We start from the raw sequence: 27641 nt of genomic DNA, 5'->3' as shown, positions 1-27641 counted from the left end.
AATTTCTAAGATGTGACGTGTAACATGCCCTGCTTTTTGTATATGTCTTCATATATGTATGCGAAAACCAATAATATATTAGAGTTTTACCCGTACAAAACAGTGCCTAAGGTGTAGATGGGTCATTGTGGGAAATAAAGCCTGTCCCTTCCGTGTGTTCATTCCTATGTCCCACTTTTTGCCCAGGGCAACAGCTGCTGGGTCCTCAGATGTGCACTTCCTTCCTTCTCCTACATAATGAAAGCACACTATTTTACCCTTCCCACACTTAGATACAACAAAGGAAACCAAAACCAACTTCACTGACCAAGGTGACTTTGCTCCGTGTGCACACAGGCAGACCTGCCCCATGTTTCACAGTTGTATGACAAGATCACTTTCTCCTTTAAGAACAAAAATGGGCCCTGGGGAGATGGCTCAGTGGTTAAGATCACTTGTTACATTGCAGAGAGCCTCGGTGTGCCTCTGGGCATCCACATGCTGGTTCAGCCATTGGCATCTTCAGTTCCTGGGGATCTGACCTCCTCCAGTATCAAGCACACAGTGGTACACACGCACACATGCAGGTAAAATACTCACACATATAACTATGAGTTAGGACGACAGGCCAACCTACTGGCCAGTCAACTTTCGTGATGGTGTCTGGCCACGTTGCCTGGTTGGCCAATAGACTCCTGGATGAAGTGGTGGTTCTGCTTCAGCCTCCTGAGTGCTGCCACCACTGGCCTCCAAAGAGACGGTCAGAGCTCTTTACTGTCACAAGCACAGGGTGGCTGCTCTGGCCCCCCGGCTTCGGCTCCTGCAGCAGTGTTTGCGACTGTCTGGGTGGAGGCAGGCCAATGCATACTCTGGACTTGCAGGGTTTTCCTAACCCCACCATCTCCCTCAAAGGCTGCCAGAAGTGGCCGAAGGAGAAGGGTTTATGAGAACAGCCTACAGGGAACGGCCAGCCTGACTTTCTGCTCTTTGTATGGAAAAGCTGCAGGGTCAGTGGACTTTGACCTCCCAGTGTGCTGAGTTTATCTCTGCCTTCGTTAGGCAAGTTGCTTGTTCCTGGCCCTGGCTGATCTCACCATGCTCATCGGAAGATAACTGAGAAATGCAGAAGTGTAGGCCCCCGTGCTTCTCTCTCTGTTTTGCTTCCCTTCCTTGGTACTTTGAATTCGAAGTTAAATGCATTGAGCACGATGCCTTAAGAAGCTTAGTAAGCCCTGCCTGGATTAAGTACATCCAGATGTTGTCAGCTAGCTTCCAGGCCTTTGGTACAACACATGCCCCGCTCTTTTATGGCACTGGGGGTAATTGAGGTTCTCACACCCGCTCTCACTCAGCTACCATTTCCCCTGTCTTAAAGCATTGCTTCAACCTGTCCCCCTATCCGAGCTCTTGCCTTTTCACAACCTCAGTTGCCTCTGGTTAACCTTGGAGGGTACCAAACTGAATACACACAGTACAGTAAGGTTCTGAGAGGGTGTGTGGGGAAGGGGGCAAACATGTCTATTGTAGTGTTACTGTGATTGTTCTATATTATTATCAAATATGTGATTAATTTCATACTGTATCCAGCTTATACACTTAACATTTTATTTAACTATTGTGTATGTGCACAGGCATGGCATAGCATCTGTGCAGAGGTCAGAGGAAGACAACCTGTCGGAGTTAGTTCTTTTCCTTTACCATGTGGGTCACCTCGGGGCTCCAGGCTTGGCTGTAAGCACCTTTACCTCCTGAGCCATCTTGCTGGCCCCCAATTTATTATCTTTATCATATATATGGGTATGATAAATATGGTAAGGAATACACACACATGCACACCACAAACACACACACACACACACACACACATACACACACACACACACACACATAAGGATTTTCCACTATCCTGAGTCTCAGGCATCCACTAGGGGGGAGTTTCATTTCCTTGGGTAAGATAGAGCCTGTGTGTATGTGTGTGTGTGTGTGTGTGTGTGTGTGTATACACCGTGATGATCTTCCTAATCAAGCTCGCCTCAAACTGAACTTTTTAAAAAAATCATGAAGTTTTTTTTGAAAAAACTTGAAGATCATATTTGAAGTCTTGGTTGAAAAATCCAGAGAATGTTTGTAGATGTATTTCAGTTTGAAAGAAAAAAGCCACTTCAACAATAGTATCAGTGTTACTTATGTGGAGATGTCTCTATGGCAGAAAATCTATTTGTATGGCTAAACTGTAACCAACATCCCCACCTTTAGAGGTGTTAGGCTCTGGGGGAAAAACCATTCATGCTTCTTTTTCCTGTATTGGTGACAGAACTCAGGATCTAGGTCAGGATCTGCCCTAGCCTCTTCTCCAGCCTTCACTTTCTCATGTAATGCTCATTTCCCAGGCTGACAGTCAGTGTTCACGCCTTCTCCTCCTCTGTGGGGCTGTGGAAGGTGACGTGTAGAGAGGTGGGTAAGTCCTCCAGGGCTGTGGTGGGGAGGTGGGTGAGGAGTATGAGCTGTGGTGGGGGGTCCTTTTCTTACCCTTTGCTCTCTCTGGCTCTAGTTTTATCTCTGTGAGTCCAACCACCACTGCCTTTATTTGGAGGTTTCCCAGTTCTGTTCTGGTCTCAAGATTTGCTTGACTGTTTCCAGCTGCAGAGAGAACTTGTGCCCATGTGGTCTCGGCCGTTGGAGACTCACTCCCCATCTCAACTGTTGCCCTTTATTCTTGTTCCTCGTGGGTTTAGTTCATTCCACCATCTCTGTTCTTTGTTTTTCTATAGTTTACCTAACCTGTAGCTACTTGATGCTCGGCTGTGCTCCTCTTTCTGTGGGGAAAATGGTGTGGCCACCACTGAAAGACGTTTCCCCTTTCAGACACTTTCTTGCACTTAATACTAAATCATTCACGAGTGTTGTGGCACACACTTTAACCCCAGCATTCAGGAGTTAGAGGCCAGGTGGTTCTCTGAGTTTGAGGCCAGCCTCGTCTAGAGAGTGAGTTCCAGGACATCCAGGACTACATTCATTTCACTCAGTCAAGAGACATGTTTTGAGGAGGTTTAATAGAATGGTCTTGGACTGGAGAGATGGCTCAGAGGTTAAGAGTACTGACTGCTCTTCCAGAGGTCCTGAGTTCAAATCCCAGCAACCACATGGTGGCTCAGAACCATCTGTAATGAGATCTGATGCCCTCTTCTGGTGTGTCTGACAACAGCAACAGTGTACTTATAATAAATAAATAAAATCTTAGAAAAAAAAAAGAGTGTTCTTCCTGCCTCATACTCCTTAGCCATGTGTCACCCCGCTCAGTGTGTCAGCCACCTTTCTACGTACTTTTCATATATTAGCAAATTGTATCTTGCAACACATCAGTGAGGCAGGGCTGGAGATGACAAACCAGATATCGTAGGGCTCAGTAACTTACTCGCTGGGCTTTGTTTGGCTGTTAAGGGGCACTGGGGTGCATGAGGAGAAATTCCCAAAGAGTCAAAAAATATTATGCTGGGAGAAAAACAAAGGTACTTCCTATTCCCAGGCTGGTTGAGTTGAACAAGAGTTGCAGCCAAAGAGGCTGAAGAGACAATGCCCCGCAGGCTGCCGTTTATGACATCAGCTAGACAGCATGAGTCAGGTGCGGAGAGTCAGGGCCAGTGTGAAGGTACTCTTTTCTCCAGCTTGAGACAGAGAGACCCAGCCACCCAAAGTCAACTTCGGAAGGATTCCCTACGAGACTGGGAGGGGGTAGTCTTAAGGTTGTCCTGAGATCTGCTTGTTCCCTGGTTGGTAGCTTGCTTACAGGTGCCATTACCATGGAGACTTAAAAAGGGGGCCACCGTGTCTGTGACATTATGGCCAAAATGTTCACCCTTTCCTAATGCCCTCCAGACTCTGAGATAATGAGGTTGGAATATTAACACTTAAGTACGAATGTATTTAAGGCGGTAGGGGGTACGCAACACTAATTACCAATGTCAAGTGCTTGAATCCAGGTTGTTCCATGCTAAGACACTGCTTGCTGTTGGTCACAGGCCACGGCCACCCGAACATGGAAGCTTCTTCCTAGTTCTTTCCACAAGGCAGACTCCATCTTTGGCATCTTTTTCCTGGCAGCATCATTTGGGTCTAAGCTTGTAGAACATGGACAAGCCCCTTCATGTAAGGTTTGGCTTTCCAGTTACGGCTTCACTGCCAGCAATCACATTGACTCTCAGGTGTCTGGCATCACGAAGCCTTGGATGTGAAGTCAAACTCTGCTTTTTACCAGTTGTTTATGGAGAACTAAGAGCCAACTTCTGCAGATCTCAAATTCTTTATCTGTACAAGGAAAGTAATGAAAAAAGTTTTTTTTTCCCCCTGTAGGGCCATTGGGGGAAGTAAAGGGAGTAACACAGAGAAAACGTTTACTCAACATCAGGAAATACTGCACAAAACATGAACATCACCAGTGGGCCTGGATCCCAGTCCCTCAGGAGGGTGAGAGTTGTGGATCCAAATCCTAGTAAGCTTAAGGTTAGCCCAGGTAACTCTGTGATAGTGTCTCAAAAGGAAAAGGTGAAAAAAGAAGCTGGGTGGTGTTGGCTCACAACTTTAATCCTAGCACCCAGGAAGCAGATCTCTTGAGTTTAAGGCTATCCTGGTCTTCGGAGCAAGTTCCAGGATACCAGGGCTACACGGAGAAACCGTCTCAAAATCCCCCCCCCCCAAAGAAAGAAAGGAAGAAAGAAAGAACAAGGACTGACTGAGGCTATATTGGTTATAGGGTGCTTGTCTAGCCTATACAAGGCTCAAGGTTCAATCTTCACTACCACAAATGTGGCTATGCATATTCATTCCTGTGTAGACTAACTTTTCCTGTTCTGTAGATGTTATCTCCCATTCAGATGAGTATGGCTCAACTTTTAGGTCATTGCAATTGTTCCAGTGATATGAACTCACTCTATAGAAACGCATACCAGAAGGATGTATGTCACACCTACTAACCAGAATGCAGCGGAGGCAGAGGTATTTCCTTCAGAAGGCTTTTCAGCTGCGCTATGGGTGGTTGCTTTCTCACAAACAGCCTGAATTTGGCGTCGTTTCTCTGTTTGCAGAAAGGGAATCTTATTAGGTTTCTCCAAGGAATGGAAATGTCTTTATTTACTTATCTACCTAGACATAGATAAAAGGGATTTATTTCATTTACATATCCCTCATTGGGGCTCAAACCCAGAACCTTGAATCTTCTAGGATGCTGCTGGACCACCAAGCCACACCCCCAACTCTAATGAGATTGGTCATAAAGATTGGTGCATGCTATTAGGGTGGCTGAAGTGCTAAGTTTTGCAGTCTGTAGGCTGTAGACCAAGGAGAATCCATGGTGTCAGTTCTAATCCAAATGCAAGAAAGCACAGAAGCTCCCTTGTAACAAACAGCTTTGTGCTCTGTTCTGTTCTTCATTTGGGTGAGCCCTTTTACATGTAGGAAGGCATCTGATTCATTTGATGTTACTTTCATTCAGAAATGCTCTCACAGATACTCCCAGATGTTTGACACCCTGTAGCCCAGTTAAAGTAGCACCACACACATGCACACACTCATGAATGGGACAACCATGTCTTTTTGTCTTTCAGAATTAATTTTCAGTAAGGGTACGTGGGGAGTGTCAGTAAGCATCCTGGAATTGCTAAGGTCAAATAATTTTAAGAATGAGGACTTAAATAGCAAAAAGAAGAGCATGCTTCATTTATTTTTTTAAATTGTAATATTTATGATGTCCTATGTGATTGTTTTTCCATTTTATTTTATGTGTGTGGGTGTTTTGCCTGCATATGTCTGGGTACTGTGTGCGTGTAGTGCACAGTGGAGCCCAGAAAAGAACATTGGATCCTTGTGGACAGGAGTTACAGACAGCTGTGAGCTGCCTCATGGGTGCCGGAGATTAAACCTGGGTCTTCTGGGAGAGCAGCCCGTGTTCCTAACTGCTGAGCCATCTCTCCAGCTCCCAGTATACATTTCTTACTCTAAAGACCCTGCCAGTCTATTAAGGCTGCCAAAGCGAAACACAGAACCAGGCAGCATAAAGGGTAGAAATTTATTTTCTTGGGCTGAAGGTCAAAGATCAAGTGCAGGTAGGGTGCGATTCTCCTGAGGGCTGTCTCCTGGGTGTGCAGCTGGCTGCCTTGCTGTGTCCTCACGTGACCTGTGAGTCACGTGATCTGTGAGACTCTGCCTCTTTTTATAAGGATACCAGTGCTGTTGGACTAGGGCCTTATCCTCTTATTCCTCCAGCATAACATTTTTTATTGGCTCTCTGGGAATTTCACATCGTGCACCCTGATCACACTCACTTCCCAGTCCTTCCACGTCTGTCTCCCCACTCATGCGACTCCCCTAAAAATAAAGTAAAAATAATAAAAAAAAATAGAACCCCCTCCAAGTCCGATTGTGTTATCTATATACTCACTGGAGCATGGTCAAGCTTTCAGTGGCCTGCCCCTTTCTCTGCCGCATCCCTGTCAGAAGCCATCAATTGTAGAGTGAGTGCCACACTTCAGTGTCCCCAGTACACTAAGAGTTCTCATAGATGGCTTCCTGTCTAGGCTGCTACGTTTCTTTGGTGATGGGGGTTGTCACAGAAGCCTTCCATGTCCCTCCCTGTCAACCCCGTGTCTGCAGTCATCAATGTCACAGCAAAGATAGCTTCCTTGCTCTTCACAACCAGCAGATCACCAGCCTCCACATGGTTTCTGGCCACAGCACAGACCGTGAACACTGCTTCCATCTGTAGTAGAGCCGTGGACCCAGGCATAGTGGGGCCATAGCCCTAGGCAGCAGCGTGGACTCGGATATCACCACAGTGGAGCACCAGAGTCAACATGGCCTTGGCTGCAGTACAACCCACAGGACATTTTTTTATGTGTATGGATTTTTTTTTTGTTGCCTTTGTTGTTTTTCAAGACAGGGTTTTACAGTATAGCCCTGGCTTTCCTGACCAACCTGTAGATCAGGCTGGTCTTGAACTCATAGAGATCCACTTGTCTCTCCCTCCCAAGTGCTGGGATCAAAGGCATGTGCCACCACTGCCCAGTTATGTATATGGATGTTTTGCCTGCATGTGTGTCTCTCTGTATCACATGCATGTAGTACCTGAGTGGACTTCAAAACCTCTGGAATTGGAGTTGCAGAGAGTTAGGAGCTGCCAGGTGGGTGCTGGAAATTGAACTTTGGTCCTCTGCCTAAGTAACAAGTGGTCTTAACATCTCTTCAGCCCTAGGGTCTTCTCCTTAATCTAAAGGCCCTATCTCCAAATATGCCACACTGGGGATTAGCACTTCAGAAACTGGGGGTGGGGGCAGATGCTAATAGTTCCATAAATGACAGTAAACATTCCTTTTATTCCCTCTGGAACCAAAAGGTTGTAGTATAGCCATGGCTCCACCGAATCCCATAGGAATGAGATATTCAAGGACATCCCCATTATAAGATGCAACTGAATGTCATCACTGTGACTACTGTCATTGCCTTTTTTCCTGAGACACTAGAGGCCTGTTGACAATATATTTGATGGCTTACAAAGAAGACTTGAAAAATTAACTTATTCAGGGGCACTGTCTGAGCCCCGGTGGGGCAGGCAGTAAGCTGAACAACGTAACACAGGTGCTGCAATTTTATAGGCATGTTAAAACACGAGTATACACAGCCTGTAATCCGAAGCATATAAAATAGTAAGTAATAAGCGGAACAAAAGAGGTAATAGAATATGCTGCAGGGAGATAAATTGTGGAGCATTTGCCATGCGTTTGACATAATTTAACCGTTAGTCTCCGTTTTTATTTTATTTTATCACTTTTGGTTTTTCGAGACAGGGTATCTCTGTGTAGCCCTGGCTGTCCTAGAACTCACTCTGCAGACCAGGCTGGCCACGAACTCACAGAGATCTGCTTGCTGGAATGAAAGGCGTGCACCACCACCACCTGTCTCCAGTTTTAGGCTATTACATTATAAGGGTGTGCCCTGCCTGGGTCCTTCCTCTCTGTGGGCACAGAGATTCTGCAGGGAAGCTGCTGGCTCAGCACCTCTGTCCCCAGAACTCTTCATGGTGAGCTACAGCAGTGGAGGCAGCGCCTCTGGAGCCATTGGGGTAGGCAGTTCCAGCTTGGAGGCTGAGTATCAGTGGGAAGGATGCTCAGTCCTCTCTCACAGGCAAAGATAATTAAAACATGTATCCCAGCCTGGAGAAACTCAGACACAAGTACATGAATGGTGGGCCAACAGAATAAACCACTACCTAGATACGTTTTACTCTGCTGGTCCCCGAGCTCAGAAGCTAAGGGGTGTTTTCACCTATGCTTGGAAACAGAGAGGCACATCTGGCCAACAGCAGCTCCCCCTACATCTTGAAGAACTCTTTGATTTCCCACAGTGACTTGTGTGGTGGGTAGTTGCCAGAGAAAAGAGGGAGAGTAGAAAGGCTGGGTTACATCCCTTTTAAGTATGAAGTGGCCCTTGGTGGGGAATTCCATGTTGAGGTTCAGGTTTAAGAACCATCCAGCCCCCCAGCTGTGTGGAGACAAAGGGACTTTTGGAACCAGTTAGTAATGTGGGCAGCGAAAGAGGCTCTTAAGTTGAGCGGATTGGCACATGCCTTGGGAAGTAGAGGCAGGTGGATCTCTGTGAGTTCCAGGCCAGCCTGATTTACAAAGCAAGTTCCAGGATAACCAGGGCTACAGGCCAGGCAAGTCCCCAACCCTCACCCAACTAGACGGAAGGTGAGGAAATCCATTGCTCTTCATTGTCATCTGAGGCCACAAAGAGGAGGTCCTAACAGGGCAGTGAGAATCCTGATGTTCTGGAATACATGTAAAGTGTTTAGGAAGGGCTAGGAGTGGGTCAGGAGGAGAGAGAATCATGGAGAGGGGAGAAGTGCGGAGAAGTAGTTACAACAGCGCTGAATTACTGAATCCATTATGGAGGGCTTGTTGCGGATGGATGCCATCCTACTGAGAACCAGGCAGGCCGTGCTGGAAGTAGAAGCTTGCGCTGTGACCCGGGGCTGGTCTGATCCTGCAGGCTCTCCTGGGCTGAGGTGACTCTGGCTAACATACCAGTGTCTTCCCACTACAAGAGCCAGCGCTGGCGGCAGGACGACTATAAACATTTCGGGGGTGGGGGTAGGGGGCTGGCAAGCATTTGTTTTGGAGTATTTTTCCACTGCTTTCTACTGGCCTCGGAGTGAAAGCGGGGTTTGTGTGCACACGTGTGTCGCGGTCACAGGACTGCTCCACGGACTGCAAGGAGCAGGAGCTCAGCAGCAGCTCCCGGCAGGAAAAGCAGCCTTACTGGACTAGGGAGCCGCTGGTGGGAGGGGAAATGCTATTGTGACCTACCCAGGTCCCTCCCCTCCGCGGGCACTGTGATGTTGCAGGGCAACTGCTGGCCCAGGATGTCTGTCTCAGGCCCCCTCCCTCGCAGTGTGTCACAACCGCGGAGGCGGCCGTATCTAGAGCAGTTGGGGTGGGCAGGCCCAGCTGGGAGGCGAGCGGGCGAAGAGAGCGGCCACGATGGTGAGACATCCCCGCCCGGGCTGCCAGGGACGCGTGCAGGTGCCGGGTAGAGAGCTGCGGGGGCCACGGGGTAGCTGTGGGGGCGGCTTTGGATCTACTGGGCATCGAGTCTCCCGGAGGGGCTGTGGGTCAGTTCAGGGTCAAGGGTCTTGTACCCAGGGGGGTGGGAAACATCTAGTTGTCAGGTACCATATATTTTGTGGAGAATGTAGAGATCAGGGGTTATTCGACCCTTAAAGGGACCTAATGGAAGGAGGGCGAACCTGGAGAATCCGGTGGGGCGACGAGTTAGAATCTGAGGGACAGCCGCTCGTGGACCAGAAATAAGATGCCAAGGGATTCTGGACCGGTGGTCTGGATTTGGGTGGCTGGGGGAAGGTGGGGGGGGTAGTAGTATCCAAACAGAATCAAAAGTGACGCATTCCAGACCAGGGTCAATTTCCACCCTCGTCATCTGGCCATCAGGCATCAGCTTGGGTTGAGGGCAACTTCAATTCGAGCTGGGGTGCTGTGGACCTAAGAAGTTTCTCAGGTGCCTGTCACCCATTGATAGCTCTTCAGCCACGGAACCAGCTTCAGAGGCGTCCTGGCGCTGGAGCAGGTTCCCCCCCCCCCCCCCCCCCGCGGTCAAAGTCAGAAAGTCTTTGGGACTTGCAAGTTTCCTTCCCAGGAGAGCTGGGGACCAAAGCCATTTAATTTGATTTCCTTTCTTGGCTTTGAGGCAGCAACTCTTCTTTACTGGTAGCGTCTCCACTAGCAGCAACTACCTTCATAGCCAGAGAGACCCGCAAAAGCCCCTGGGAAGCTCCGCTCCGCGCGCGCGCACGGGGGGGGGGGGGGGGGGGACGACGACTAACGTTGGCCTCAATCATCCTCAAGCTTCCTAGCGTCCTCCCCACCCCACCCTCCCGGACGCTAGGAAGCTCTAGGGTCGGCAGTAAATTGGGACAGAAAGGTTAGCGTGGAGAGTGGGGCAGAATAAGAGTATGTCACAAACCAAGGTCAGGTTCTCTGAGCCAACTTGCTCCGGTGTCAGTGACAGAACAGCCAACCCAGAACCTTCCTACTCGCCTCCCCACCCCTTTTCTCCCTCCCGCCCCCTTCTCCCTCCTCCTGCCACCCCTCCTCCTCTCTGGCTGCTTATTTGGGAGAGTGCCCAAGACTTTCTGGCGCTGGCTCTCCTGTTAGCCCTATCTCCAAGCCTATCATATTACTCCCCAAGCAAGTGATCACACCTGGGAGCTTGAAGAATTTGGCAACTCAGGAGAGTGACCAGAGGGAGCCGCTTCTGCTCAAGTGCCTGGTGTGGGGCCATCGGAGGAGGGCAGAGCTGAAGTTCAGATTCATTGGGGCACTTGGTTATGCCTCTATCTGTGTCTCTTCAGGAAGGTCACCAAAATCCTCTGGACTGGTCTTCCACATCTACAAAACGAAGAGGGCTTACTTTAAACTTCCAAGGCTCTACATAGATTTTTATTATTTTTAGGCTTTTTGTTTAGAGTGATATAAATATGTATTTAAATACATATGAATGATATAATATGCACATATATGAAGAGTAAATGAACGTTACTCTCCCAGCTTCATCATCCAACTTCCCTTACCTGCCATGATCAATCATTAATCTTTTGTTTAAAGACAGGAACTCACTGTGTATCACTGCTGGGCTAGAACTCATGTTGTAGACTAGGCTGGCCTCGAACTTACAGGGATTCTCCTGACTCAGCCTCCTATGTGCTGGAATTAAAGACATGCACTATCACATCCAGGAAAAAATTCAAGGTTTTATTTAGAGTGTGTTCATGTATGTCCGTGTGTGTGTGTGTGTGTTGATGTGTAGGTATGCTTGCACACAGGTCTTTGCGCACCAGTGTTCTCCTTACAATGTGGAATCTGATAACCAAACTCCAGTCACTAGGTTTGCTTGGCACGTGCTTTCATTTGCTGAACCGTCTCTTTGGTCCCAATTATTATTAGATTTGCTTTGTTTATTGGCCACATGTTGTAGAACTGATATTTAACACTTACAGTACCCAGTGCTATTGCTTTCAAAGCTCCGATGCGCTCTCTCACCTCTCTACATTTTAACTCTGACCTGAATGTCTCCAGACTCTCAGAGCCAAGCCTGAAAGATGCTCAGAGTAGGGGACACAGATCGTAATCCAGCCCTTGGGCAAGTGCCACTGTGTTCTGAATGTATCAGGGAAATGTCAGAACAAAACAGCCATGCTTAAGAGATTTTTTGAGAGTGGTCAAGTATCTTGGAAAGAGCCCATCTTTGTATTGTGAAGCCCTGAGCTTCCTGTTACTGAGAACAGTTTTTGTATGCTCAGCACTGCTTTGATGGGCAACATTTCCCATTCACAGAAACTTGGTGTTTTTTAAATTTTATTTTATTTTACCTCCTTCCTTTCCTCCCTCTTTATTTTATTTTATATTTTTACTTTGACATGGGTCTTATTCCATCGCCCAGGCTTCCCTTAAACGTGTGTTTTTTAACCCGTCAGCCTCCTGAGACAATGGGAGACTCGATATTTTTCTTTTCTTTGTACAGTGTGGGATGGGGTTGGGGGTGGAACCCTGAGGCCCAGCCTTGTACGCTTGGCAACTTTCAGCCACATCTCCAGACCCTGACTCTTTAATGATCAGTTTGTAAACCTTGATCTCAGGAATTCCACCCTTCCAGGTGTCTTCACCGTCTCCGCTGGGGTCAAGTTTCAGGCAGCTGGCCTGGCCTCCGCATCCCTTCTTCCAACACTGGTCAGGGAGGCCTCCTTGAGAGTTAAGCAGAGTCAGCTTTGTCATTTTCATTTTTTGGGGGGATGGGGTGGGGTAAGAAACAAGGTAACTAGTCCCCACACATATTTTCAGGGAGGCCATTCTCCACTCACGAGGCAGATGGGCACATTTCTTGTGATTTGCTGGCTTTCTTCCTGTATCTTTTGGAATGTGTGCCACTCCATCCACCAATGCCTTTGAGTGCTTCCACACCAGGCGTTCAAATTACACAACTGGGGAGACTTGACTCTTCAAAACAAAGCCTACCTTCTTAACCAGCAGATCAACAGGACAATCCCGTACCCCAAGCATCCCACCTGCTCTCTGTGTTCTCCCAGCAAGCAGAATCACCGGAGAATGTAACAATTATACAGGGGGAAAGTATAAAGGTTCCTGGCCAGGTACCCTAATCTGAATCCTTGTCAATGGAGCAGGAACAAGATGGGGACACCTTTGGCATGCCCTTTGTATGAAATGCCTTCACACCAGTCCTTCAGCTTTGAGGAAGACTGGCCACTTCAGATGGAAATTACAGATCTCACATACACTTGCAAACACTGGCAGTTAGAGGAAAGAGCAGTGTGTCTGGGGGTAGGGCTAGAGTCATTGGCCTGTCTGGTGTCCCCTGGCAGCTCTCAGCTGTATCATGTGATGGCATTGTGCAGAGTACATAGTTGGCCATTATGGCCCAGGGGGGTTATAACCATTGCTCCTTTCCCAGGTTTCTCTCCTACGTATACTTGGGGATCTGCTCCGGAGTGATGGGGTCCTTGGTTAATGTGGTGTAGATGGCCTGTTGAGTGAATCTTGATAGGAACCAGCTGAGGGAGGACTGGGGGCATTGATGGTATTTTCAACCATTTGCTGACTATTGTCCTTGGTAAGGGGGCTCCTAGGTGACCTTTCAGAGGATGAAAGTTAATATCTTTGAGGAAGAAATGGCTGGGGGCCTGGTCCGTGATAGGGAGAGTGAGAGGATGTGGTATCGTTTGAGGAAGGAAGTGGACCAACTGTCCACTTTTTCTTGGGTACTTGGGGAGCTGACAATGGTGTGGCCTCTGTGGTAGGCATTTCCTCTGTCTCCCAAGGATCATGCAATAAAGTGCAAGTAGGCAGTGTGTGCGTTACACCGAAACCTGGCCTAGCCTGTCCTGTCCACGCCAGCTGGACAAGGGCCTTTGATACCCCAGGGTCTCCTGTGCCAGAATCTGCATCCCAAGCATGACTGCTGCCACATTATCCGAGCCCTTCCCCTGAGCTGCCTTCTCCCATGGATGCTCATTTAGATCAGCACTGTTCTGGCTGTTGCTCATCTGCTAGCTTCTCTCTCTTGTCAGTGATCCCAAACACACACTAATGGAAGGGTCTGGGCAGAGATAACTCTATCTTTGATGAGTCATGTTTGTTCTTTCTTTAATTATCCCTCTGGAACACCATGGCTCTACTTGCCAGCTTTGTGACCGAGGTCCTAAAATATATGTGATTTCCCCCTCTAGCCCAATGTTAGAATTAGCATGGCATTATTTCTAATGAGGTTTGAAGAGGCTTCCTGAGAGGGCCTGGGTGGCATCCGAGCACAGGTGGCCAGGAAATAATGGACCTGTCCCAGTCCTTCACAGGCTTTCTGAGTCACTAACTTCCCTAGAGAAATATTCCACTCTTAATTTTTGTGAAACCTTGTGTTGACTTTTTATTTTATTTTATTTTATTTTATTTTTATCCTCTTCAACACAGGGTTTCTCTGTGTAGCCCTTGGCTGTCCTGGAACTCACCCTGTAGACCAGGCTGGCCTTGAACTGAGGTCTGCCTGCCTCTGCCTCCAGAGCGCTGGCCTCACAGGTATGAGCCACCCATGCGGACTCAGACAAGGGTCTTAAACGTGGTTGCAACTGCTCTACCACTGAGCCGAGTCGCTGGCTTTGAAATGATGTTGAGAGATTCAAAGCCTTCTTCCCTGGAGGAGACTGTGTAGCTTATTCTAGTCTTCTGAGAATAGAGAAAAAGGGACTGATGATGCTAAAACGAGGAAATGTATTAGACAGGATCCACACAAGGGTTTCTTGTAGTAGACTCTGAAAGGCTGTGGAGTTCTAGAATATTTTCTGTGACCGATCTACTTTCTATGGAGGATGGGCAGAGGGGACGCAGCTGTCCCATCCGCTCTGCCCTTCATGAGCTCATGTTCCATATAAACTGGCAGTTGTGGGACATGTCCTACATTCTCTTGTTCATAGTCCTAATTGTATCTAAACATGCCCTAGGCCTGTCTAAATTCATCAGGAGCCTGTCTGTATTCCTTCAGAGGGCCAAGCCGGCAGCTGAGGTTTCCTTCTTGAACTCCCACGAGCTGCATCTATGTGTTCTTAGGTTCTGCCTGCTCTCCGTGTTAAAGGGGCTGGAAACCCACAGAGGGCTCTCACTCTGTTCATCTCTGCTATGCCCAAGCGCTATGCTTGGACAGCTGCTTGCCCATGGTGTTTAGTTTCTCTATCAGGAAAAGGCAGACACTGGAAGCCACCACCGTGGCTGAGCGACGTGTGATAAACCAATGAGGCGCTAACACAGCAGGGACCCCGGGCTGGCCTGTGGTTATCTTTGCTTCCTTGCCAGTATAGGCAGGGACATGTAACTGGAATGCTGAAAACCCAATAGGTGTCAGCACACTGCCATTTAGAATCTCCTTACATGCTCATCATTGCTGGGATGAACCTTTGCGGGTGTTCTGGCACATCAGGTTAATGCCACACCTTGGATTGTTGAGTTCAGGGGCTCCGGCTGTGTACGGAGCCTTTGCTTACAGGGACCCAGAAGAACAGAGCTCCAGAGGCACCAATTTAAAATAGAATCGGGAGGAGGAGGGGACCAGGAGCTTTGGCTACCAAGGGGGAACCTGAGATATGAGTTTGGAGCGACATGAGACTGAAATATCCCTGCTGACTTAGTTTACCTTTGCCCCCATCTCTGGCTGCTCAGCTTATCCCGAGGAACAGCCTCCTGGTAGCAGCAGAGGGCAGCAGAGGAAGATGACTTGTTTTTAAAGAGATTGGTCCCTGACTCTCTCCTAGTGTTTCCGTACAGAGAGGATTTCCTATTTGGAATTTGGCAGAGCGAGCTTGGTTTTGAGGTCCACTGCCAGGCTTGTTCTGAGGTAGATGCAGTCATACCCCCAAGGCTCCTGGAAATCGAGAGCAAACGTGAAGCCGAGGTTGTAGGGTACAAAGGAGAGAGAGAGAGAGAGAGAGAGAGAGAGAGAGAGAGAGAGAGAGAGAGAGAGAGAGAATGCAGTGTTTAAGAGCTCTCTGGGATGCTGCTCTTGGTGGAGCAAAAAGGTCAGCTTGGGTGGGGACAAATGAGTTTTTCTCGGAATGTCTTCTTTTTGGTTTTTACTCAAGAATAGAGGGAGAGAGGAGGAAAGAGACCGAGAGGGACACTCTGTAAAGATATTTATTCATTAATAAAGGATTGAGGATAAATAACTGCATTGCATGTTGGTGGTCGCAGCTCACTTCTATTCTCGGCTCTTCCGGTGATTTTTTTTAATTTTTATTTTCCTGCAAAAAACCCTCCATCCTCCCTGGAAAGGCTTAGAATGATCCAGAAGGAAAGTCAGCTGACTGGAAATCGGGCAGCACCCTCAATAGGCTGTGGGGGTGGCTGGCATATGATGGTGACACGAGGGGACAGATCTCAGAAAGCTGAGGATTGGGGCCACTGATGATGCTGTAATGTGGAGGAGGAGAAGATCCAGGATCAGGTTCAGTGTGGGTCTGCCCATGGCTCCTGCAGTGATGGTGCCTTCCTGAGAGGCCACGGCTTCTTGCTGAGTGTGTGCTGTAGTTTTGTGTCAATTGTAACTGCCCAGCTTGGTTGGTATAGGATGCGCTTTCCTTAGTCCTGAGCAGAGTCCTAGATGGGAAAGGCAAAACAGCTCCGCAATAAAGGGAGGAAGAATGGGAGCCTGTGAGCTCAGAGACTCTCCTAGAAGCTCCAAGATCACGCCATAATGGTGACTATGGTAAAAGCCAATGGCAATCGTGGTCAAATGGCTATCTTCAGATGAAAGGTGGAATGACTTAGCCAGGTGCAAGCAACTCCGCACATACGTTGAGGTGACCCCTGAGTGTGGGTGATGCCTTGGTGGGCAGTGGGAAGCACTGCTGCGTGGCAGCCTGAGCACTGTGTCTGTACTGATGGCTTTGGATGCCTGAGCACTTCCCGGGGCAAGGGCTAGCAGAGTGATCGGCTAGGGGAAGGAGGCTAGGAGCTCAGCTGCAGAACTGAACCAGGGAGCAACAGGTCCTGAAATCTCTGGCCCTTGGGGACTGTGAGGGCATCTGCTCTGCCCCTATGTCTGGAGAGGCTTCTAAGTTCCCAGGAGACTGAACGTCGATGCATACGCTGCTCATTCCCATGACCAGACAGGCTCTTGGGAGGCTCAGCCTCCTGGCTTAGGTTACCCAGAGCTGGAAAGTGCCACATCAGGTCATGGGTAAGAATAGAAACCTACAGGCCAGGCACATGCTTCCTTGCTGGGTTCTTGGCAGGTGTCACAGTGCATGGTCACCCCAAGTGGAGTGGGTGAAGGGCAAGTTTATTTTCTCAGGAAATCTTGGAAGGAAACTGAACACGCGCGCACACACACACACCTTATTTTTAGGTGATAACGCTAGGACTGATTAGAGAGTTGGGGCTACAAATCAGAGTAATACAGAGAGAGGGTCACTCAAGGGGTGAGTTTTTACTTGCCACTTGACCTCACTTAAGCAACGAGGCAGTTGATGGTGGCTCCGAAACTGTTTCTGATTTCTCAGCATGCAGGGAGAGCCTAACTTGACTGTGAAGATATATTTCTGCATGTGTAGTCACAACACTGACTGCATATGGTGGCTGCCCTGTGATCGTCTGAGGCTCTGTGTGCACACCCATGCTGTCTCAGAAAGTCCTGTTTGTGGGGTGATGTGGCTGTAGGGTTGAGCACCCTGCCCATTGATTGTGAGGAAGGGACAGGCCTCAGTCTGTGACCAGGGTCTTGGGGGTCTCTGACGTGCTCTGTTTCCACAGAGGGAATGCATATCGGTCCATGTGGGTCAAGCCGGAGTTCAGATTGGCAATGCCTGCTGGGAGCTCTTCTGCTTAGAGCACGGCATCCAGGCGGATGGAACCTTTGGCACACAGGCCAGCAAGATCAACGATGACGACTCCTTCACCACCTTTTTCAGTGAGACTGGCAATGGAAAGCATGTGCCCCGGGCTGTCATGGTGGACCTGGAGCCTACTGTAGTAGGTGAGAACTGGCCAAGAGCGCTCTGCTGCAAACAGCCAAGTGTGGGGGCCTTTGGCTTCTTAGAGTGAGATGAGCTGAAAGCTATGACTGAGCCAGCTCATCCTCTACGGGACCTCTCTTAGCACCCTGGAGAGCTAGTATTAGGGGTCAAAAGTGTCTTTGCTGTTTTGTGCAGAACACAGCGCTCCTTAAGGCTGCTGAGACAGAAATGACCAGTGGCATTGTTACCGATAGTAGGGACATAACAGTTTTGGAAACAATTAGAAACCTCCAAAACAGCCCATTTGCTAAAGTATAGGTTTCCGATTCTGTGAGCTGCCTGTCGTCTGGCCTCATGGGTAGGGTGTAACCCTGTATTACTTTACCATAACAGAAAAACACACAGATGGATCCCGGCTTTCTCGGGACAGGGTTCCTTTGCTCTCTGGAGGATCCAGATCTAGGGGGAGGGAAGAAGAGCATGGCCTTGGTGTTTGAAGATTGGTGTCTGCTTCTGCACACCTCATCCACTCTAGCTCCGCTCAGGGCCCCAGGTGTTGCTAGTACCCTTATCACCCAGGATTCCTCCGTCACATACAGACTTGTCTAGGGTGAGCTGGCTTTACTCCCGGGGTGTGTCTCAGACTCAGACGAGAGAGGGATAGAATGTCTCCCCTGGAAACCAGGATCTGAGGGTCCTTTCTCTTGACAGATGAGGTGCGGGCAGGAACCTACCGCCAACTCTTCCATCCTGAACAGCTGATCACAGGGAAGGAAGATGCAGCTAACAATTACGCTCGCGGACACTATACAGTGGGCAAGGAGAGTATCGATCTGGTGCTGGACCGAATCCGCAAACTGGTGAGCTCAGTGGGGCAAGGCAGAGCAAGTCTGGTCAGGCATGGTCCCAGATGAGATGACAGAGCAGGGTGTCGCCATCTGGCTGAGGGTGTAGCTCCTAGAACTCATTGGTCCTAGAGGTTTTGTTTTGAGGGGGGGGCTGAGGTTCAAATTCAGGGCCCCCTCATGTCAGGCACATGCTATACTGCTGGCTGACCCAAAGGAACATTCTCAGGGACAGTATAACTTCCTGGCCTGGGTATCTTAGCCTGGTCTATAGCCTGAGAAGATTTCAGCCATATTGGAGGTTGAAGTTAGAAACATAGGTTAGTAAAGCTTTAGTTTGAGAGGAGTGAGGAAGAGATTTGAGTCCTTACATATACATTATAAGTTCCAATTACCTACCTTCGTTTATTTTCTAACACAAAGGAGATATTTCCTTAGTAGTTGATGGATACAGGAGTGGAGGGCTGGGGCAGCTTGGTGTCTTGGAGCACATGCTAGAGTGTGGTGGAGTTAGGATCTGAATAGGTTGGATCAACTACACAGCTGCATTGCGGGTCACATCACTGAGTCTTTTTAAGTTCTCGTTTCTGTATGCTGGGGGGGAGGGGAAGACAGACTTGTGGTGCCCGAAAGTTTAGAACCACCGGATTGAATGATCATAGCTCACAGCCTCTGGGGGAACAAACTCTGTGTGTCTATGAATTCTCTTAGTTTTTTCTGGAATCAACACTGAACGCTTTCTACACACCAGGCGCTTGCTGGGAACAGTGGTGTGATCTCGTTAGCCATCACAAAACCTTCTTAGACGAGGATGTAGCTAAAGGAGGAGTGGGCCGTTGGAAAGGTTAATAAGGGCTGAAATTGTTTACAAGTTGGGGATTCATGGATGTATTGGTTATCTTGGTGTGGTTGTTCCACGATGTACACAAAAGCTGCAGCATCACGGTGTGAGTTATAAATACACACAGCTGTGAGTTGTCAACCTGAAAACAATTTTTTTTTGAAAAAAAAAAATCTTAAAAGAGAAAGAAAAGCAAAAACCAGAAAACATAAAACCAAAACCATAGCTCCGTTTACATTTCTAAGACTGGTACCCTTTCTAAGGTTGAGATGTGCAGGTTGACATTCATGCCCATAAAATTATATGATAAGGACTGAGAATCAGGCGAGGTTTGGGCTCGCAGAAGGCAAGGTCACTACTGTGGCAACTCTGAGACTTCCTACTTCTGGTTTAGCCAGTCAGAGGACAGGCCTTATGTATGAACGCATATGTGGTTTGGTTTGTCAGTTTGGGAATTAACCACTTCTCCAGGGTGTGTGTGTGTGTGTGTGTGTGTGTGTGTGTGTGTGTGTGTCCAGGACTCTTCCTAATTTCTCCTTGTTTCTGGCTCTCTCCAGACTGATGCCTGCTCCGGCTTGCAGGGCTTCCTGATCTTCCACAGTTTTGGTGGGGGCACAGGCTCTGGCTTCACTTCCCTGCTGATGGAGCGCCTTTCTCTTGACTATGGCAAGAAGTCCAAGCTAGAATTTGCCATCTACCCAGCACCTCAGGTCTCCACAGCAGTGGTGGAACCCTACAACTCCATCCTGACCACCCACACCACCCTGGAACACTCTGACTGTGCTTTCATGGTGGATAATGAAGCCATCTACGACATCTGCCGCAGGAACCTGGATATTGAGCGCCCCACCTATACCAACCTCAACCGCCTCATCAGCCAGATTGTGTCCTCCATCACTGCCTCTCTCCGCTTTGATGGAGCCCTCAATGTGGACCTCACAGAGTTCCAGACCAACCTGGTACCCTACCCCCGAATCCACTTCCCGCTGGTCACTTACGCACCCATCATTTCTGCTGAGAAAGCCTACCATGAGCAGCTGTCTGTGGCAGAGATAACTAGCTCTTGCTTTGAGCCCAACAGCCAGATGGTGAAGTGTGACCCACGTCATGGTAAATACATGGCCTGCTGCATGCTCTACCGCGGTGATGTGGTACCCAAGGATGTGAATGTCGCCATTGCTGCCATCAAGACCAAGAGAACTATTCAGTTTGTTGACTGGTGTCCCACAGGTTTCAAGGTGAGAACTGTTGACTGGGGTTAGCGAGCTCACTGGGAGCGCAGATGGGGGTCACTGAGAATTGGGGAGAATGAATCATGGAGGCAGCTGGTCTTTTATGATAATGCAGGAAGATGACTTAAAGCAAATCCAACAATGATGTCATTCAGCTTTGAGATGTTCAGCTGTTGAAGGACAGTCTGTTTAAGCCATTTTAGAAAGTATATGTAGAGTTTACTGCTATTTATGACTAACCAACCATCCTTGATGATGATGATTATTTTTTAACCTGAATCACAATACCTTGAGGACTTGCGATTCATTTTAATTTGCCTAAAAGAAAGTTCAATGCATATTTTGCACTTCTAGGTAGATTTTAATTTTAGAGCCAACCTTGCCAGAGGGGCACAATTCTTTCTTCTAACGGAAGATGTATATTCCCAATATACGATAAAAGTTAACTATTTGCCTTGTGCACCTTATTCTGCTTACAGTAACACGAAGGGAGTTTCTAGTCTTGTTTTTTTAAAAGATTTATTTACTTATTATATATAAGTACACTGTAGCTGTTCTCAGACACACCAGAAGAGGGCATCAGATCTCATTACAGATGGTTGTGAGCTACCATGTGTTTGCTGGGATTTGAACTCAGGTCCTCTGGAAGAGCAGTCAGTGCTTCTAACCTCTGAGACATCTCTCCAGTCCCGAGTTTCTCGTCTTTATGTGACTGAGGCCTGTTAGTCATGAAGTCCTGACTTTCTCAGCTGTGCTGATCCTGCAGAGCAAGTGGACACAGTTTCCCTGTCCACCACTCCACTCCTGTGACACACATTTTTTCCTTCCTAGAGACTACCTATGGCTATGTGTCAGTTTGGTCCTTTTTGCCAAAGCAGCCAAGATCATCTAAACACTGGACTTCATTTTTTTAAAATTGAAATAACAATATAAAATGATAAGGAAGAAGAAAAACTGAGAGACGTGTGGGGAGAGTAGGGGGTGAACACAGAGAGGTCGCCCCTCTCCTCTAGTTTAAGCTTGCTCTGAGGTCCCATATGAAAAGATGAGTTAGATGGTAGTTGTTTTTCAGGAAGGTACCGGTCAGAAGAATTCCATGTTGCTAAGCCTCACCTGTTGACATTCTCCCTGGGGGTATTCATTTCCAACTTGACTCAGGTCTACGATGTCACTGTATGTGGCTAGAGAGGCCCACACTGGCCAGAGCCACACCAGCAAAAAAAATACATGCATGGTGTGGCAAACTACATCTCTTTCACATCCATGGCCTGCTGCTTGTTTAGCAGCTGTGTGCCTTACAGTCAGCAGAGTCTGGAAACACGTTTTAAAAGCAGCAAATCTAAGAGGCTGGCAATTTAAGTACACTATTGGCTTGGGATATATGTTAGTTATGGGCAATACCATCATTCTTAGTGTCCTACAGATGTCATCCAATTTCTTATAATTCTTGTTCTGCTTTGTTTTGGGGCTTCTGTGGGGAGATTTCTAGGGTGGGTGCCCCACAGGGAAGCCTCCCTCCCTATCCCCCAATGTGCTAGCACATCTTGGGAGGTTGGCTTGCTTGCGTGTGACCTCTGACTTCTGTGGTTGGTGTTTCTGCTTTTTATTTAAGAACACTGTTTACTAGAGACCCGGCCCATCAAACAGTAACACCATCCCCGAGGACCTCTTTAATTTATTGCTCTGGATTCTCCCTGTGACCTCTTAGGCAGCCCTTTGCCCCAACAGAAAAATTTCCCTAAAAGTATGTAGCAAAAAGATTAAGAGGGGCATCAGATAAGCATCTAGCAATCAATAATCCTGATGACAATAATGTGACTTAGAAACTGATCTGTCTCTAACAGGGAAGGCATTCCCTGCTCCCTGGTCCTGAGATAAACATTTGAGATGCCCCCTTACACATCACAGCTTCATCTGCTGTCTGCCAACTTAATTCCCACTAACATTTCCTCTTTTTAGCAGCCTGTCCTTTATTTCTCTCCCAGCCTTTAGTTTCTAAGCTCTCTCAATCCTCCTGCCTCAGATCCACGGCACTGCCATGACAGGCACACACCACCATGCCCCTTCCCTTTTGATTTTATTTCCCCCGCAGCATACATTCTTTAGATCTGCCCATGCTCCCGACTTCCTTGTTCATTCTCCTGCTCCGTCCTGTGGCCCCACCCCATGCCCAGGTCTTGCCAACATAGCTTGTTACCGACAGATGTCCTGACGTTGGCTTTGGTGGACTTGTGTGTCATTCTATGGCCCGTCTTCTTTCTCTGTTTCCCAGGTGGGCATCAACTACCAGCCACCTACTGTCGTGCCAGGAGGGGACCTGGCCAAAGTCCAGCGAGCCGTTTGCATGCTGAGCAACACCACAGCAATTGCAGAGGCCTGGGCCCGCCTTGACCATAAGTTTGACCTCATGTATGCCAAGCGGGCCTTTGTACATTGGTATGTTGGAGAGGGAATGGAAGAAGGAGAATTTTCTGAGGCCAGGGAGGACCTGGCTGCCCTGGAGAAGGATTATGAAGAAGTGGGGACTGATTCATTTGAAGAAGAAAATGAGGGGGAGGAATTTTAAATATACACTTGCCCCATGACTATGTCTCGTTGTGTTGGTTCCACTCAAAGCATGCTGGGATTTTTTTCCTAGCACTGTTCTCAGACATGGTTGCAGATGTGCCTGCTCTCTCCTGTTTTCTCTTCTTAGGATGCTGTGCTCACCCTTCTGTGGGGAAAAGGAAACCACAAAAAGAGAAAGTGACAGTCTGGCCTCTTGGCCCCAGCCTGGTTCCTGCTGACTCCAGCACCCAGGTGATGTGACCAGCCACATGGATACTGAGCACACAGGGAACTTCCCCTGGGATAGAATAGTTTCATTACTGAAGGATGAAAATGAGCAAGTCACAGACAGGGTTAGGAATCTTAATTCTAGGGTAAGCTGGGTCACCCTAAGACAGAGCCTGCTGGTAGAAGAATGGGAACACACCAGCAAAAGCTCAGTCTGGGAAGATGTTGCATAGAGGGAATGGATGCTTGTGTGATGGCTCCCTAGCACAGCCCTAACCCCGTCTGGATGGATCACAATCATTCATCAAGTGTTTGAGTATCTCCATCCCTTTCCCCCTCAGGAGTATGTCCCAAGACCTTCATTAGCTCACCAAGAGTCCTGACCCTAGATTATGTCTGTCTGTCTATATTTTTCCATACTTATACACATTATGAAGTAGAATTTATATATCACCACAGTGAGAGATTAACAATCACCATCAACAGAATGGCACAACTACAGCAAAATACTGTAGTAAAAGTTATGGGAGGGCTTGGGGTGTAGTTCTGTGGTGAGCAAGTGCTTAACATCTGCGAAACCCTGGGTTCATTTTCTACCACTGTATGCAGAGAGACAGACAGAGCAGCAGATGTGTCTGCTTCCTCCTGTTTCCTTATCTGAGGGTGCTGTAACTCACTCTTCTATGGGAAAAGGAAACCATAGAAAGAGAAAGTGAAATTAATGGTGCCTGCAGTCTATCTGACCCAGACTCTGTCCCAAGAACCAGAGAGTTAGAAACATGACAATTTCCTGCTTCCTAAAATACATTAAAAAATTAATAAGGTCACTTTAGATGGTGTTCAGAGATGTCAAAAAGCAATGACAGTATCTGGAGTGTCACCGTGGACAGATGGAGCCCAGGACACTTGAGTCCAGGGATACTGGGCACAGGAACCAGCAATATGAAGACAGAGGGGGGCATGTGTGCGTTCTGACTGCAAGAGAGGCGTTTGCTAGGAGAGTGGGAAGTCAGGCGGGCCCTGGAATCTATCTAGCCTCAGAGGAAAAACCGTCATGGATACTTAGATGTCTCCTAAGTGAAGCATTAGCATTCGGAGGCTTGAGGAAGGCTTCCATGGTACCTAATCTTGAATATACGCCTTCTGAGTCTTCAACGACCTCAAGATGGAGTTTTGGGTCATTCTGTATAGACACAAGTATGGAGAGGTGACTGCTAGAGACAGCTAGGAGTTCAGATGGGTCCCAACGCCAGCCCCCTCTCCACTGTTTGTCTCTGTGCTTCTAAGTTCCTCATGAAATAGCCCACAGGAGAGACGAGTCTGCTGCTGTGCCAAGGAGAGGATGGGAGGTGTGTATCCCTGCTGCTGACAGCGCAGGGTTCCAGGAGCAGTTGGAAGGCTGCCATTTCATTTCCTGTGAGATCGCTGGGGCTGAGCCTGTTAGATTATGGATCCTTGCGTATCCAGAGCATAGGCCTGTTCCAAGAAAGTTTCTTGTATGAAGGAGTCTAGAATTTTGGTTTCTTAAACAAAATAAATCACAGAAATGGGGGCTGGAGAGATAGCTCACTGATTATGAGCACTGACTGCTCTTCCAAAAGTCCTGAGTTCAACTCCCAGCAACCACATGGTAACTCACAAGCATCTGTAATGGGATCTGATGCCCTCTTCTAGGGTGTCTGAAGACAGCTACAGTGTATTCATATATAATAAATAAATAAAAATAAATAAATCTTACACAAAGGCACAGAAAGTCCAGTATAGACCCACTTCCTTCAGTGATTACACATGATATAATATAAAAACCAAGCAAGCAGTCCAGGTATGTGTGTGTGCCTGTGACACACGCCATTACACGTGTGTCTCTGTGTCACCACTGCACCAATCAAGACAAGAAACTCCATTACCACAAAGATCTCTCTTCCTTCAAATAGTCACACCAGCCCCCATGGATAACTGGATGTACTGGCTGGTTTTGTGTGTCAACTTGATAAAACTTAGTCATCAGAGAAGAAGGAACCTCAGTCGAGAAAAATGCCTTCATGAGATCCAGCTGTAAGGCATTTTCTCAATCAGTGATCAGTGGAGAAGGATCCAGCTCATGGTGAATTGGGCCATCCCTGGGCTAGTAGTCTGGTTTCTAAAAGAACCAGCAAGCCACAGGGAACAAGCCAGTAGGCAGCACCCCGCCCCCATGGCTTCTACATCAGCTCCTGCCTCTAGGATCCTGCCTGTCTTCTTTTAATAATGAACAGCAATATGGAAGCCTAAACTAAATAAATCATTTTTTCTCCAACATTTTTTTTTTTGGTCATGTTTGTCACAGCAATAGAAACCCTGACTAAGACAAGTGCAAACATCAATAAACTCCACAATTTGGCCACTTTGAGAATGCTGTAAAATGGAGTCATATAAACTCTAATACATTCCTAGTTTTTAGAAAGTCTTAATCCATATATGAATTCCTTTTAAGTGCTTTTTATTTTTAAAAGGTTTATTATTTTATTTGATGCGGAGGAGTGGTTGGTTGCATGGATATCTGCACACAGCAAGTATGTTCCTGGTACCCAGAGAAGTCAGAAGAGGCCGTTGGATCACCTGGAACTAAAGTTATGGATGGTTGTGAGTCACAACATGGTGCTGAGAATTAAATCTGGGTCCTCTGCAAGAGCAACAAGTACTCTTGACTTTGAGATAAATCTCCAGCCCATTGTGTGTGTGTGTGTGTGTGTGTGTGGCTTGCTAACATGTGGGATGCACTGAGTGATGAGCCCGTTTTGTATCTCTGGACTATGCATGCCTGACTGATGAGCTGGCTGGTTTTATGTCAACTTGACACAAAGTATAGAGTCATCAAAGAGGAGGGAGCCTCAATTAAGAAAATGTCTTAAATGCCTTCATTAGATGTATCCTTAAGCAAGCCTGTAGAACATTTTCTTTTCTTTTTTTAAAGTGGAAAAAAAGACTCACAAGGAAGGGCCTTTTATTGTAAATTATAAAACAAGGTAAGTTTCTTGGCATCCTGTGTTAGCAATCCTTTCTCGTCATCTTCACGACCCTGCACAGCTGCTTGTCCTTATCCTAAGTAGCCTCCTGCAGTGTGTAACCCAGAAAACAAATAGGGAGAAAGTGTCTGGGAGGTTCCTGTGAAACATATTACTAGAGAAATTAACTCAGCAACACATGAGAATTTAGTTTTCAAAGAAATAAAACAAATAATAAAACCGACAGCATTTTTGTCAGTTTAATTTTCCTGATGATTCAGAGGCACCTTAAGACTGTCCTGTGGCATTTATCTTCTTGCTCTGTCATATGTCTAGGTGCCTGAAACAGAATTCTGGCTACTGGAGGTATGAAAAAAAAGAGAAGAATTTTATATGTGGTTCACATGGCATCAAGTGACTACAGACACAACACAAGAATTTTGATGTGTATTATTTGTACACATTTTATACTAAGAAATTTTTAAAATTTGTTGCAAAGTGAGTATTTTTTAGCACATTTAGTAATGAGTATTTATATAAACTATCATTTTGTTTGGGTGACCAAATTAAATTTGAACGTAATTAAAGAACATGTAACTTTCAAACAACACTTAAGGAACAGTTACAGAACTCTTACACTGAGTCATGTACACGGATTAAAGAGTACTGAGGCTTCTCAAACCATTCTTTAGAAAAGTTTCAATCCTTATGTAATTCAGTGTAAAACTTTAATAAGTCTACCTGGTGTCACAGTAGAGTGAGGTGGAGTCACTGCTGATCTTTGAGCAAATGCTTGTTATCTGCTTCTCCTGACAACCATTATAATTGAGACACGTGTACATATTCAGGTGTGGTTGATTCAACCAACTGCAGAGGAAAATTTTCAACTTAAAAATGGCCCAAACAAGTGACAACTAGGAATGGCTGAATCTCACAGTAACTGTCGGATCATGCCTTAATCCCAGTTTTGCTACAGACTATCTGGTGGTTTTGGATTCAGTAGTTGGGATTTTTTTTTTTAAACTTCTGAATTCAAACCTATGTACAGAATATATTTAAAAAAGGATATACACTCGTACACACACACACACTCACATTCATACTCACGTGTCTAGAAACTAGCCCCTAACCACATCCCATTCCTCACTAACGACTTGACAAATCAGCTACTACACTAAGAGCAGCTTAGACTCTACAAGGCCATAATAGCATATGGCTAAAAAGGTCAGACAAGCACCCACACTCAGGCCGCACTCAGCTTTCTCCTCATGATTTCTGACAAGCAGTAACACCATTTATATAGCAGACCAGAGATCTGAGTATAAAACCACAAGCCTGGATTTCCCTCACTGCTGTACAGATGAGAGCACGTCCCATGAGATCGATGAACTATACAAATGATCTGTACTC

The 27641-nt window shown here is 47.2% G+C and overlaps 1 protein-coding gene across 2 annotated transcripts; it reads left to right on the top strand.

Annotated features, from left to right (window-relative positions):
- The first annotated feature begins 9423 nt into the window (after positions 1 to 9423).
- On the top strand, positions 9424 to 23581 carry TUBA8 (tubulin alpha 8). Of its 2 annotated transcripts, XM_080913850.1 has the most exons (6): positions 9424 to 9512; positions 17352 to 17574; positions 18266 to 18414; positions 19798 to 20478; positions 22745 to 22908; positions 23168 to 23581. In XM_080913850.1, exons 1-6 carry the CDS (start codon positions 9510 to 9512, stop codon positions 23256 to 23258), a joined length of 1311 nt encoding a protein of 436 aa, XP_080769976.1. In that variant the 5' UTR covers positions 9424 to 9509; the 3' UTR covers positions 23259 to 23581. The 2 variants fall into 2 exon arrangements, with proteins under 2 accessions (XP_080769976.1, XP_080769975.1); XM_080913849.1 differs by lacking the exon at positions 23168 to 23581 and having other exon boundaries at positions 22745 to 23057.
- The last annotated feature ends 4060 nt before the right edge of the window (positions 23582 to 27641 follow it).

The sequence above is a fragment of the Micromys minutus genome (genome assembly GCF_963924665.1).
Source record: "Micromys minutus genome assembly, chromosome: 3".
Taxonomy (NCBI): domain Eukaryota; kingdom Metazoa; phylum Chordata; class Mammalia; order Rodentia; family Muridae; genus Micromys; species Micromys minutus.
The sequence above is the reverse complement of the archived record's forward strand: the minus strand, read 5'-3'. Positions and strand labels throughout refer to the sequence as shown.

What these genes read in the sequence shown, in the direction of transcription:
- TUBA8 (XM_080913849.1), top strand. An exon ending in CCTGGAGCCTACTGTAGTAG is followed by an intron (nt 17,575 to 18,265) that starts GTGAGAACTGGC and finishes TTCTCTTGACAG; the next exon opens with ATGAGGTGCGGGCAGGAACC. An exon ending in TGGACCGAATCCGCAAACTG is followed by an intron (nt 18,415 to 19,797) that starts GTGAGCTCAGTG and finishes GGCTCTCTCCAG; the next exon opens with ACTGATGCCTGCTCCGGCTT.